We start from the raw sequence: 14,719 nt of genomic DNA on the forward strand, positions 1-14,719 counted from the left end.
TCCTTTAATTACTTCAGTCGTTTATAAATACGTATAATACCCAAATGACTCCAATCCTAAGCTTTGTGAAAAGCATGAAGTTCTGAAAATGATGTGGTTGTTTCTACTGAAAGGACAAGGCTGCTATTCTGTGTTTTTGTTGCAGAATTTCCCATGTGCAAACCCAAACCAACAATGCATTAATGAGTCTCTAAAGACTTTCTGACTTTCCTGCCCTGCCTTTGGCTCTCAGCTAAGAGCCCAGTGGTTACTATTGAAAACGCGAATCTTTAAAAGAAGCCCACAAATATATAGTTTCATTTTTAAAAAGGCTTAGTAATTTTTACGAACACAGCTGGTCACTGGATTTTTTTTTATCAAATGTTACTCTAACAGGAGGAAATAGTGCATTTGTTGGCAGCTATTTTCAGCTGAGGATGAATCCATATTTGGTGTTGTGAGTATTTTGGGCAGCAGGACAGTGTATATGGAATTGAGACTAGTATGTAGCATAAACCAGTGCCATACACCAGAGCATTCATAGCCTGATTCGCAATGTCCGTCCCTAGATGCACCTTTGGCACTTAAGGAACATGGCTCACTGATGTGTTTTAATAGTTTCCTTGGCCCAGATGAAGAAAGATCTAACTGGCTTTGATACACATGCTGTACTACACTTGTTTGTAGATACACTGAGTGTTGGTTTGATTCTGCACATGTAGAATATAGAGTATATCGGTGTCCCATTTTCTTCAGTTAGCACCTCAATCAGATGACCCGAGACAGGGAACACATTTGACCATAGTTGGATTCTCCTCAGAGTTTCATTTGGCTGCATTCATTCAGAGTGTAAAAACACCACATTGAACCAGCTCTAAAGTCCACACCTGCCCAACACATTCTCTGGATGTTCCAATGAAAGCTGTGTGCCAAACCTCACCAGAGTCTGCTGCCCTCCACAGAGTCTGACATTCAAAGGGAAGATGACCACCAGCCTTAAGTTCAAAGAGAAAGCCACAGAACTGGACACTCGAAGCTATAAGTGCCTCCTCCTTGCTCTGGTCAAACTCATCCACGCTGACCCCAAACTCATGTTGCATGTGAGTCTGCCACAACATCCATGTCACAATGACTCAACAGCTTATAAACACCTTCGCTACATCTACTAGTTTTCTTGCACACAGGTTTTGACACAGCCATACGCTTTAGATGTTTGCATCCTTATTCTTTCGCATCAATCTTAATTCATTTCAAATGTATGGAACTGGAATGACAAACAACTTTCTGAACTTGAACTTGTTTTTGTTTGTTAGAACCCAGTGAAGCAAGCTCCAGAGATGCAGAGCAGCACAGCAGAGCTCATCACCGGCCTGGTGCAGCTAGTGCCTCTAACTAACACCACCCAGCTCTCACAAGAAGCTATGGAGGTCAGATACCAAACCCACTCCTTCACTAAATGCACTACTAAAGGCCCAGACACACCAAACCGACGTCGGAGAATTGTGGCGACAAGAGTCTCCTGCTACGTCACCTCTTGACGCTGTGTCTCAGCCAAAAAGTTGCACATGAACACACCAAACTGATGGCCAACAAGCGCGTATATTCTGTGTCTGCATGAGAGGACATACTCATCCATATGAGCAGACACTTGTCTGTAATCGTCACTCAAAAAGGGGAACAGGAAGACCGCCTTGGTGCTAGTTAGCAACACAATCCAATGTTGAAAGAACGGAGCATATTTATTGTGTGCCAGTGAACAATAACACAAATCATCAGGAAGTGTTTCTGAGCTGAGCTTAGTGGCTAAAGAAAATCTGACTTTATATAACAAGTTTGTTTTGGTTTCACTCCCTCTGGACTTAAACTCTTTCTTCTCTTTCATAGCATTCGTTTTGTGTCTCACTATGGGGAAAGCCTCCTGCGTGACCTCAAAACCTCTTCTTGCTTCTCACAGAAGCCTGTAGACAACTGTGCTATCAGGTGCTTAGCTTAACTGTCCACAGACTCGAGTGTACAACTCAGTCACCAGGCACTTCGCTCCCAGCTGTACAGTTGCACACTAGCTCACGAGGAGTAGCAATATTCTTCTGCAGCTAGTTTTGGTATAAGGTAGCAATACATTGACCTTGGAAAGTCTAAGTATTTTCAAAACAAAAGTAGCAACACTTTTGTTAAAACAGGTAGTGTTAGCAACACCAAGAGGTAGCAGTACCTCTTAAAAGGTAGCGCTAGCAACACCTTCACAATGGGTAGCAATACCTCTAGGAAAGTAGCACTACTTGTCGCCCCAAAATGTTAGAGGAGAAAATAGCGATATTTTCCCTCCTTTTCACCCAGTAGCTGCACAAGCTGTTAAGCTAAATTGCGGTCCTGCCAGCATCAGTAAGCTTGCTAGCTCACCATGGCTACAGCTAACACCCCCAGTGAAGCTTTGTCCCTGTGGCAATAAAATTTCTAGCTGGAACACTCATCCCATGTGTGTGGCGTGTCTGGGCTTACCCCATGCTCAGGCTGCCTTAACATCCACCAACGAGTGTATCCACTGCACTGCTTTCCCTCCTGAACTGCTTCGCCGCAGACTTTCCCGCGGCTAGCTTGTCCAGGTGAGACCCACTCGTGTGAAGCAGCTACGCTGCAGGGAACAGCGGACATGTCCATGGGGTTGTCCCAAGGCATGTCCTGAGGAGGTGAGACAGATTTGGTCCAGTTCAGTCAGGCTACCGTGGACGTTGATGCAACAGTGGAGAATGCTCAGTGCCCTTGGTTCCTCTCTCTGAGTGATCAGAGAGCCCCACTGGGGGTGGATGCTCTGGCGCACTAGTGGCCAAAGACCCTCCCTTATGCATTTCTGTTAGTAGCTCTCATTCCTTCAACTCTGGTCAGTGAGGGAAGGAGGTCTGTCTATAATCCTGGTAGCCCCACGCTGGCCAGGGAAGCACTAGCTAGCGGAGATTTTTCAACTCCTGTCTGGCCTGCCGTGACCATTACCACTACGTACGGATCTGCTGTCTCCGGCGCAGGTGGAAATATTCCACCCCACCCAGAGAGACTAGCACTATGGGCTTGGCCCGTGAGTGGTTCAACCTGAATACAGTCGGACTACCTCACAGTGTTATTGACACTAATCAGTGTGACAGAGCTTTGTCAACTAGAACATTGTGGTGTGTGGGTTTTTTTATAGATATGTTTTTTGATTTTCAGAACAAAACAATTCACAGCATTAACAAGGACACCCCCTCTCTCTCTCAAGGGGGAGAGACAAACAATAAAAGCACACACAAAAAAAACAAAACAGACCAAAAAAAAAAAAAAACCTTGGCTCACAAATACAGACATCAATTTATGACAAATGCTCAGGTATTGCAAAATAAAAGACAAGCAGACTTCATACAAATTCTATCCTACATAAACCCTCTAGTAAGAATAGCAGAGATATCCAATCCTGTGTAGGACATGAAAGGCTCCCACGTTCTATGAAATACATCATCTTTAGAGTGTAACATGTATGTCATGTAATCTAGTGAGACATATTTAAGTATGACCCTGTGCCACTGTGTTTTAGATGGGGCCTTGTCTGTTATCCAATTCAAAAGTATGCACTTTCTTGCACTGAAAGTTAACAACTTATAAAGATTCCTTTTATATTTATCAGAGATAAGGCTGTTGGGTACCCTGAGTAGCATGTGTAATGGGTCATTTTTGAGATTAGTTGCTAAAATGTTATTAATCTCCTGCCCTATAATAAACCAAAGTCTCTGTATTTTCCAGCAAGACCATAAACAATGGGTGAGACTGGCTATCTCTTTTTTGCACTTGGAACAAGTAGGAGAGAAATCAGGGTCAAACCTGTGGCGTTGTGAGGGAGATATATGGACTCTGTGTAGAATCTTGAGTTGTATGGCTTTTATTCCATTACAGACACTTAAAGCCCTCGCACCTTTCCAAGCATCATGCCACTGATCGTTTGTAACCTCTACGCTGAGTTCTTTTTCCCAAATTTGTTTCAAATGGAGGGTGCTAGTGTTACCATAGTCTCTGAGAATATTATGGAACAAGCTTAAAGAATTGCCTGCTTGTGAACAGAAAAGCAATTTTTCCATACAGGAATAACTTTGGAAGATAATGTGGTGCCCCTCTTGACATAATCCCTTATCTGTAGGTAACAGAAAAAATCATGTTGTTAAATTTTGTGTTTCTCTGTTAACTGACTGAAAGACATAGAAGTGGGTCCATTATATAAGTCACGCAGTTTAGAAATGCCTTTAGTTGCCAGATTTGGAAACCGCTGTCCGCTATACCTGGCAAGAAGTCAAGATTATCACATATTGGGGTTAGAACAGAAGTGGTTTGCGATTTGCCATCCAATCTTCTTATAATCCTCCATGCTTTAACAGTGTTGACTGTAATGGGGTTGTTACAGGCAGCTTTTAGAAATTTAAGTTTTTTGAGAAATAATAGATTTGTTAAGGGAAATTTGGACATGGAGCTCTCAACATCCAACCACAGAGATGTGGGGTCTTTTTGCACCCAGTCAGATACAAAACATAAATTAGCACTAAGCTGATATTTCCGGATGTCAGGAGGGTCAAGACCACCCTCCAAGGGGGGCAGACTTAATGTAGCTAGTTTGATGCGTGGCCTCTTCTTGGCCCATATGAAGGAGCTAAACTAGCTGTTCAAATTATTGATAGTTTTATGCGAAAAGAGAACTGGTATCATCTGAATTGGATATAATAACCTGGGAAGGATGTTCATTTTCAACAAAGCAACACGACCCAGCCAGGAGATTGGGAGACCATTCCATCGCTCCATATCCAGTTTAATGCATTCAAACAGGGGAGGGAAATTTAATTTATACACATGTGATCGAATGCAGGGCTTATGTATATTCTAGGGCTGTCAGAACGAACTTCGCTATTCGAAAACAATTTGAATTATTGTAAAAATAATTTGAATTTGGAAACTAAGGTTTGTTTGTTTGTTTTGACTTCCGGTACGACGCAAATAGGCCTGGGGCGATCAGCGATCAAATGTATATTGGCGATTGGAGGGTTGCCAGGCGATTTGCTGGATATCAAGGCGATTTTGAGGGAAAAAAAAAAAAACGGCGCTCTACCGTGCATTAAGAGATGTTTTTTTGGGAAATACATGACTGTCAGAGAAGCCCCGTTTACAAACAGACCTACAATCCCTCTCCTCTCCTCTCCTCTCTCTCTTCTCAGCGGAGGGTGCCCTGTCAGCCCTGTGCTGACAGTTACAGGGCGCATCTCTTTGATCGGAAGTGACACAGCCCGTTTGCTCATGCTTCAGGGTCGTTCAATAGAGTAATTGCAAATAAATATTGTTTTAATGTGTAACTATTGAAATGTTCACAAGGGCTTTCATAAATTCCTACAATGTTGCAGCACTGCCAACTTTGCAGGTTAAAAGTTAATAACAGCGACTTGAAGTGAGGAGGAGCAAAACGTCTCCAGCTTGTCACTGAAGTATTAAAATAATGTCATTATAACACAAAAAATATAAAAATGCGGTGGTACGAATATTATTCCAATTTTTAAGATAAAAAAAATTAAAAATTAAAATCTGATTTTGGGGGAAGATTGACAGTCCTAGTATATTCCCAGATATTCAAACCCTGTAGGAGACCATTTAACGGGGAAGGGGGATGTAATTTCAGGTTTTTGCTTTAGGATGCTGAGTGGCTTTGCTTCTGATTTACTGAAATGTATTCTGTATCCAGAAAAGACACCAAATTTGTTGATGACCTCGATAAGGGTTGGAATAGATGTCTCCGGCCTGGTTAGAACAATCAAAACATCATCTGCGTAAAGGGTAATCTTACTTTGTTTGCCCAGTATGGTAAGACCGTGTATGTCAGGGTTTGTTCTAACTGCCTCGGCCAAGGGCTCTATGGCTAGTGCAAACAAAAGAGGTGCAACCCTGCCTTGTGCCCCTTTGAGTATGAAAGTTAAGAGATCGAAAACTATTAGTGACCACTGCAGCAAGAGGATTGTTGTATAGAAGCTTGATCCATTTAATAAACCGCCTAAACCAAATTTATATAGAGTGTGGAATAGATAATGCCATTCAACGCGGTCGAATGCCTTCTCCACATCGAGTGTAATAACCAAACCATCTTGTGCCCGCTGATGAAGAAACTGAATTGTGTTCATTAACCTCCGCATATTATTGCACAAATTACAACCTTTAATAAAGCCAGTTTGGTCGTCTTTAATAAGCAAGGGGAGTAAATCTTCCAGCCGTGTAGTAAGTATCTTTGAGATGAGCTTCAGATCCACGTTTAATAGTGAGATTGGCCTATAGGAGGGGCAATCCTCAGGCTGTTTATCCTTCTCTAAAATTAAGGAGATGTTAGCTTCCCTCAAGGATGTGGAACGCCCCTCTCAAAAGAATCATTAAACATATTTAGCAGAGGCTCAACTAAAAGGTCTTGAAACTCTTTGTAGAACTCACTACTGAGACCGTCAGGTCCAGCAGCTTTCCCAGATTGCATCCCTTTAATAGCATGTAATACCTCCTCCTTAGATATAGGAGAATTGAGAGTAGTTTTCTGATCATCTGATAGTTAGCAGATAAAGTGAAGAGAAAAAAATGTCCATTACCTCCAGAGTGTCAGCTTGTAACTCTGATTTATACAAATTTTCATTGAAATTCCAAAATGTGTCATTAATAGTTTTAGTATCAAATGCCTGATTACCATGATAGTGTGTAACTGAGGAAATAGTATGGAAATCAGCCTTTTTCTTTGTTAAATACGCCAAATATTTACCTGCTTTATCACCATGTTCGTACAATTTTTGTTTTGCAAATCTAATTTTGCCCTGTGCATGTTTTGTTAAGATAGAGTCTAGTGCGGAGCGGAGTGCTGAAATTTCTTTAAGCCTTTTTGGAGATGGTTTCTTAACAAAGTCTTTCTCAGCAAGTTTAAGTTTGGATTCTAAAATATGTCTTTGTTCAGCTTGTTTGCGCCTTTTGCTGGATATGTAGGATATGCTGAGACCTCTAGAGAAGGCTTTGGAGGTTTCCCATAGCAATGATGGGTCAGCCATAGAGGGTAAGTTAATAGACATGAAAGACTTAAATTCTTTTGTGAAATAAGGTATGAATGTATGATCCTTCAAAACTAAATGATTGAACCTCCAGTATCTAGTCTGAGTGTGTGGGTTCTTGAGGCTAAATTGGATGAATACAGCGGCATGGTCTGATATGACTATATTGCCTATGGACCTATTAACCATTGATTGCAACAATATTTTAGGGGAAAAGAAATAATCTATTCTTGAGTAGCATTTATAAATTTCAGAAGAATGAAAACTCTTAATCTGCAGGGTGTAGAGCTCTCCGTACATCTATAAAATCCAAGTCTTCGCAAAGGGCATTAATCATCTTTGTCTGAGGAGAGAGAGACTGTTTGCCCAAGGGGAATTTGCCCATAGTAGGACTTGGCAATTAAAGTCGCCTCCAACAAACGAATTCCTGACATTGAAATCAGACAGTTTAGCAAAGGCAGTAGTTAGAAAGTCACTTGGGTGTCCTGGGGGGTAGTATACATTCATAACAGCGATCTCCTCTCCATATAGCACCCCCTGCACAATTAGGTAACGTCCACCTGTATCCTTAATGCAATTTACAAGTTAAAAAGGCAAATTTTTCTTAAATAAAACAGCCACGCCCCTACTCCTTGATGTGAATGAAGAGAAAAAAACCTGCCCAAACCCCCCCTTGTTGTAATTTTAAGTGTTCCTTGTCACTTAAATGAGTCTCCTGTAACAGCACAATTTGAACCCCCTCTCTTTTGAGATAAGTCAAGACCTTTCTCCGTTTGACAGGTGTGTGAATGCCATTAACATTCCAGGTGCATATTTTTGACATTTGTTCTGTCATCAAGATTGAACTGAAACATTTCCTGAGCACATAATCCGTCTATTAGGGTTGGGTCGGTTCTCGGTAATACCAATTCGATTCGGTACCCCGTCTTCGACAGTTGTTTTTTTTTCTTTTTCTTGAGACCGACCAGACCGCATACGTCATTTTACAGCTGCGGAGCAGCCTCACAGAGGTCCGCCCGGACTAAAAGCGGACGTCCGCAAGCCCCGTGCACGCAAAGCTCAGATTTTACGACCGCGCAGACTCCACTCCGCACGCCAGTGTCAAGGCCCAAGCATACTCGAGTGGAAGGTACGCAGAGCGGACTCCGCAGAGGTCCGCGCGGACGAAGAACGGACATCCGCAAGCCCTGTGTTGAGTCTATTGGCATCTTAACGAGGGAATCACCTTCACCTGGGTGCGTGACGTCACTCCCGGAGTGGGGGGTGTCCCCCAGTAATTAAGGCTCAGCTGTGGACGCGGCGAGAAGGCGCCAGGGACTCAAAAAAACAAACCCTTTTTTTCCTTCCCCTTTCCCCAAGGTTGTAATATTGTTAATGATGAATAAATGAAAGTATTTTTGAAACTAAAGAACCGCGCAAGATTATTCCCTGCACCTTACAAACTGGTGCCGAAACCCGGGATATAATCCAACAGAGGATGAGCAAGATTGTGTTGGATTAGGAATTCAATTGAAGCTGCGGGGACAAAGAAAAAGAGAAGCATGGCTGAAGGTGGTGTGCGAACGAAAAGGATAAGAGGAGCCGTGAGATCTGCCATGACCCGGCTATTGAATAAGATTGATGGGGAACTAACGAAGGAGGAACCAGACCTCTATGTTCTGGAAGAATTGTGCTGATAGTGCAATTGACATGTTGAAAAGAAGATTTGGCCGCAAGGACCTGGTGATAAATGCACACATGAATAAGTTACTAAACATGACTCCAGTAAAAAGGGCCACTGATGTAGCGTCTTTGCGCAAATTGTATGATGACTGTGAAGTGCAAGTGCGCAGTCTTGATGCCATGGGTGTTGTATCCGACACTTATGGAAGTCTTTTATGCCCCATATTGTTAAAAATGATTCCTGAGGAAATTGCCCTTGAGTTCACCCGACAAGAAGCTGATAATGTGCTCAAAGCAAAGGATTTGATGGAGTTCCTGAAACTAGACGTAGAAAGCAGAGAGAGAACAGCAAATCGCACACAAAAAAGAGAAGGATATCAGCCTGAGGAAAGAAATGCTGGCCGTGAGAAGGAGCGCAAAATAAGAAGACCATTCACGGGCACCACGGCTTCGGCTGCAGCTTTCCACACATGGAGTCCAAATGATAACGGTAACTGTTTATTTTGTGGGAGGGGTGATCATAAATCTTCCGAGTGCACAGAATTCACTGTCGATATCAGAAGAGATAAATTAAAACGATTTGGCAGATGTTTTATATGTTTTGGGCCCAGACACCTTGCACGTAATTGTAAGGTGCAAGGCATTGGATGTGACGCATGCGGCAAAAGACATTATAAAACTGTTTGCATGCAACAATCAAAATGCGCACGAGGTGATGATGTTAACGAACCCACACCCACAGACACCGTAGTGTCAGTTTCCCCGAGCTATTCTGAAGGCAACACTGTATTATTACAAACTGCTACAGTGTGGATAGATGCCCCCAGACAAAGCCAATTAGCAAAATGTTTATTAGATTGGGGGAGCCAACGCAGTTTCATTCGGAAAGACATCTCCAGGGCTCTGGGTCTGCCAATTGTGGGAACAGAAGTTATAAAGTTACACACATTTGGCTCTGTAACTCACAAAAGAGTAATTGCAAAGAAGGTCAAGGCAATTCTGAGAAACTTAAAAACGAATGAAGCTGTGGATGTGGAGTTGTTGGAAACACCAACTGTATGCTCTTCAAAAATACAAATGGCAGATGAAACATTAAGACGGTCTCTGGAAGACAAGGGTCTGCAGGTCGCTGACACTCCGGTGAGAGGCATGGAAAAGGAATGTCTGGGAATCTTAATTGGAGGAGATCAATACTGGAAAGTGGTGTCAGGACGCACGGAGAGACTTAATAATGGACTCGTGGCTGTGAAAAGTAAGTTTGGATGGCTGATTCAAGGTGTTGTGTCCATCCCTGTTATGAATGTTACCACAGAACCTGTGGATGTGGATGTTTTGCATCTGAGTGTCGGAGAAGAACGAAACCTGAACGACCAGCTGCGCAGCTTCTGGGAGACGGAGTTGCTGGGGATTCATATGGAAACTGAACGGAGCCTGGAGACAGATGCAGTCTGGAGATTCGATGAGTCAGTGAAATATCACCAAGGACAGAAAGGACACAAAGCTAGGTGTGTTTCAGGCTGCTGCGCGCATCTTTGATCCCATTGGATTGTTGTCTCCATTTATCATTTGTGTCAAGTGTCTTTTCCAGGAGATGTGGGAGAGAGGAATTGCATGGGACCAAGATCTTCCTGATGATCTGGCGGAGAAATGGCATAAATGGTGTTCAGAAATCCCAGATTTGAGCAACATTGCCATCAACCCACAGTATGATGTTGAACTGAACGGTGATGAGTGGGATGTGCATTCAACAGAGGTACGTGAAATCCATGTGTTCACAGATGCCAGTGAAAGGGCTTACTGCGCTGCAGCATACTTGCGGTGCGTAAAATCAGATGGACAACGCGCAACAACTTTAGTTGTTTCTAAAACTAAGGTTGCCCCACTGAAAAAAATGACGCTCCCCAGATTGGAATTGATGGGAGCACTAATTGGAGCCAGACTTGGAAAATTCATTATGACTAACCTGAATGTTGGAGAAAATGATGTGCATTTTTGGACTGATTCTATGATAACTTTCCATTGGATTCGGAGCAGCTCTAAACAGTGGAAACAATTTGTGGCGAACAGAGTCAGTGAAATTCAGAGTTTGACTGTACCTGGAAACTGTAATCATTGTGCTGGAAAGGAGAACCCAGCGGACCGTGGAACAAGAGGAACAAGTGCGCAGGATCTCAAGGAGGATGATCTGTGGTGGCACGGGCCGGAGTGGCTCAAAGATGTGAGTAGCACCACTGAAATGATCATTGAAGAGGATGACATTCATGAGTACCTCGTTCAGAATACTGTGACTGAACTAGACTGTACAGTTCAACCTCTTTTTGATTTGAGCAGGCACAGTGAACTCAGTAAATCTTTGAGAATAACATCTTGGATACAGCGTTTTGTTTATAACGCACGGACCAGAGAGAGACGCACTGGAGAGCTGTGTACGGAGGAGATACAGCAAGCGGAGAATTACTGGATCAAGCACACTCAACATGTCAGCTTTCCAAAGGAGGTGGATCACTTGTTAAAAGGTACAAGTTTGGACAGACAATCAAAAATAATTACACTGAGGCCGTTTTTGGATGAGTTTGGACTGCTGTGAGTGGGAGGCAGATTACAGGAGGCAAACTGGTCTTACTCCCAGAAGCACCCATGCATCTTGCCAGGTAATGACAAGTTTTCTGAACTTTTGATACAAAGAACCCATAGAGATGTGATGCATTCGGGCTTACAAGCTACTCTCAATCAGCTCAGAGAAACTTATTGGATTCTTCGAGCAAGACAGATAACGAAGAGATGTGTAAAATGTTGTTTGATCTGTAAACGAGCTCGAGTTAAAGCTGGACAGCAGGTTAGTGCGCCATTGCCAAGGGAACGCATCAACACCACAGCGCAAGCCTTTGAAACAACTGGTGTGGACTTTGCTGGACCATTGTATCTGAAACCAGACAACAAGGAGGTATATATAGCTTTATTTACATGTGCTGTAACACGAGCTGTACATTTGGAACTTGTGACAGATCTATCTACTGATGCTTTCCTGCTGGCTTTCAGAAGATTTATTTCCAGACATGGCATCTGTAATGTAATTTATTCTGACAATGCAAGAACCTTTAAGAGAGCTGAACAAGATTTTAAGTATCTGTGGACTCTGATGAAGGGTAAAGAAATGCAGGAATTGTTCACAGAGAAGAGGATCTCTTGGAGGTATATTGTGGAGCGGGCCGCCTGGTGGGGCGGTATGTGGGAGCGCTTGGTGAGATCCATCAAGATGTGCCTCCGGAAGGTGCTTGGGAGGTCTTGCCTTGAACATGAGGAGCTTCAGACATTAATTTGTGAAGTTGAGGCTGTGATAAACTCTTGTCCCTTAACCTATCTTCACACAGAGAGCAGCGAACCCTCACCTCTCACCCCAGCTCATATCCTGACCGGACAAAGGATCACTACTCTTCCTTCTACCCTGCTCGCGACTCCAGTTTGGATAAAACGAACGCCACCCAGCTCAACAGGAGATGGCAGTATCGTCAGAGGCTGAGTAATCATTTCTGGAATCGCTGGAGGAAGGATTATTTGATGGAGCTTCGTTCTGCGCATTGCGTGAGTAACTTGAACCAATCTGCACCATTCAAGGTGGGAGATTTTGTATTGTTACATGAAGATAAACAACCAAAACACATGTGGAAAATGGGGCGGATTGAGGAAACATTTATGGGAAGAGACGGGAAAATTAGATCATGTGCTGTCAGACTACCTTCTCGTCTTATTCTCAGGAGACCTGTTCAACTACTGTATGTTGAGTCTATTGGCATCTTAACGAGGGAATCACCTTCACCTGGGTGTGTGACATCACTCCCGGAGTGGGGGGTGTCCCCCAGTAATTAAGGCTCAGCTGTGGACGTAGCGAGAAGGCGCCAGGGACTCAAAAAAAAAACAACCTTTTTTTCCTTCCCCTTTCCCCAAGATTTTAATATTGTTAATGATGAATAAATGAAAGTATTTTTGAAACTAAAGAACCGCGCAAGATTATTCCCTGCACCTTACACCCTGTGCGTGCAAAGCTCAGATTTTACGACCGCTCAGACTCCGCTCCGCGCACCAGTGTCACACAAAAGACTGCTCGGCATGTATTTTTCACATCGCGCAGATTTTTCACGGACATTTTTACAGGAAACTACAATGCGGAAGTGCGCTCGACTATGGAAGCCCGAATGACTGCGGACAGTCCTCGCAGAGTCCACTCCGCTTATAGTACACCCGAGAGAGGGGGGTGGGGGTGGAGCAGGGACTGAGCAAGGGGATCTCTACTGTAGCCTGGAGTTTGTTTAACAGTGACGGGGAGTCGATAATGGCGGACAGTTTAGTCTCGAAGAAATCAAAGAATGCGCCAAAATGGCAACACTTTGGCTTTGAGCCAGGCGAAGAAGGCAACCCTTGTTTGCACTGTTTGAGTAAGCTAAACCTGCAAATTTATTTGTAAGGAATACAAGAAACAACATGTTACTGTCACTCTGTTGTCCTATGGTCTATAAATTGTGTGATGATACAAGTAATAAGTGAGCCAAGTAAAAAAAAAAAAAAAAAACAAATAATAAAAAAGGAAAAAACAAAAAGGTGCACACTTAAGATGCAACTTGCCTAACATTTGCATCAAACTAAGGCACTGAAAACTTGAGAACTGAAAAGTGCAAGGGCCCTCTGACGACAAAGAAAACTAGGCCAACTGCTCAAAAAGCTGAGAGGTAACGCCCATGACTTAACTTACTGTTAGTAATAACGCTATAACAACTTTAAGGCCACCAGTCTGTACACTATCAGTTATTCATGGCGTGTTTTCCATTCATAGCAAGCAAATGACAATCTACTGCACAAGTCCAAAACATGAAAACTTTAGACTGTCCGTGGTTCGCACATTACCGACAGCAGCCACATCCAACGAGTCCACATGTCGCTCCACTTCAGCCAGGTCTTGAAATGTCTTGGTCAAGCCATGGTAGGAGACTCTGAGTGACGCCGGGTAGAGCTGGCGTTTCTTCACATGGTCAAATCGTTTGTGCCTGCGAAGAACAGCCGCAGAGAAATCCTGTAAAAAATCATCATCGCGTTGTTCTCGTGTCTCAGTGTTAGATCCCTTTTCCCCATCTCTCTTGATGCGTTCATCACACGCTGTTTTTCCCGAAAGTTGTGGAATCTCACCAGGACAGGTCGCGGTCTCGCCGCGGGGAGCGGTTTGGGAGCCATGGAGCCATGTGCTCTCTCCAGCTTCATCCTGCCCGTCTTCGTCTCGATGTCAAGGATTTTCGGCAGCCAGGTCTCAAAAAAAATGTGTCGGATCGTTGCCCTCCACATCCTCTGGAAGCCTGACAATGTGTATGTTTTTTCTCCTTCGCACGCCTGCTTTTCCAACTCACTCAGCTTGCTAGCAACAGGATCAACACTGTCCTCCAGTGTTGAAATTCTCATCTCCGCTTCAGAGATCCGCTTTTCGTTGCTGTTGAGTTCTTCCCGTTGCATTTGTAACAGCTGCGTCAGTGGCCCAAGCTTTTTATCGATGACTTTTGAGATGTTAGCCGTGCTGGTTCAAGTGCATTAGCTTCTGCGCTAGCTCCTGCATTAGCTTCTCCGCTAGCTTGATGGTTAAGCTCTTCTGGTTTGTTAGATTTTGCATTTCTTCTCTGCGGCATGTCGTCTGACTGTCTCAAAAAGTAGCTGTTGATATTCATTAAGAGTGGTGGACTTGCAAGAGATTGCAAAATGCAGCGTTTGTAGGTTATAATGTGTAAAATCGATGTAGTGACACACCAGCTCGACTAAAACTGACCTCTCTGCAAGCCGCCATCTTGAGAACCCATCGGTGTGTGTTTGAGAGCTGGTGCTCGGAGGCACAAGCTATTCCCTCTCAGTGCGTGGCAGTGATTCTGTTATTTTTACAGGACCTTATTGAGAAGGGTGGGGCTTCCTCAACCATTGAGGTATATCTGGCAGCTATTTCAGCCTGCCATGTCAGTTTCAGAATCAGAATCAGA

At 43.5% G+C, this 14,719-nt stretch overlaps 1 protein-coding gene across 5 annotated transcripts in view; it reads left to right on the forward strand.

The window, feature by feature from the left end:
* nf1a (neurofibromin 1a) overlaps window positions 1-14,719 on the forward strand; it is a 286,700-nt gene that overhangs the window by 107,715 nt on the left and 164,266 nt on the right. For all 5 annotated transcript variants that reach the window (XM_033632269.2, XM_033632273.2, XM_033632270.2 and 2 more), the window contains 2 exons: window positions 942-1,079; window positions 1,293-1,406. In XM_033632269.2, coding sequence (XP_033488160.1) covers window positions 942-1,079; window positions 1,293-1,406 — 252 coding nt within the window. The remainder of the gene's footprint in view (window positions 1-941; window positions 1,080-1,292; window positions 1,407-14,719) is intronic.

This window comes from Epinephelus lanceolatus, chromosome 4 (assembly GCF_041903045.1).
Source record: "Epinephelus lanceolatus isolate andai-2023 chromosome 4, ASM4190304v1, whole genome shotgun sequence".
In the NCBI taxonomy this organism is placed as follows: domain Eukaryota; kingdom Metazoa; phylum Chordata; class Actinopteri; order Perciformes; family Serranidae; genus Epinephelus; species Epinephelus lanceolatus.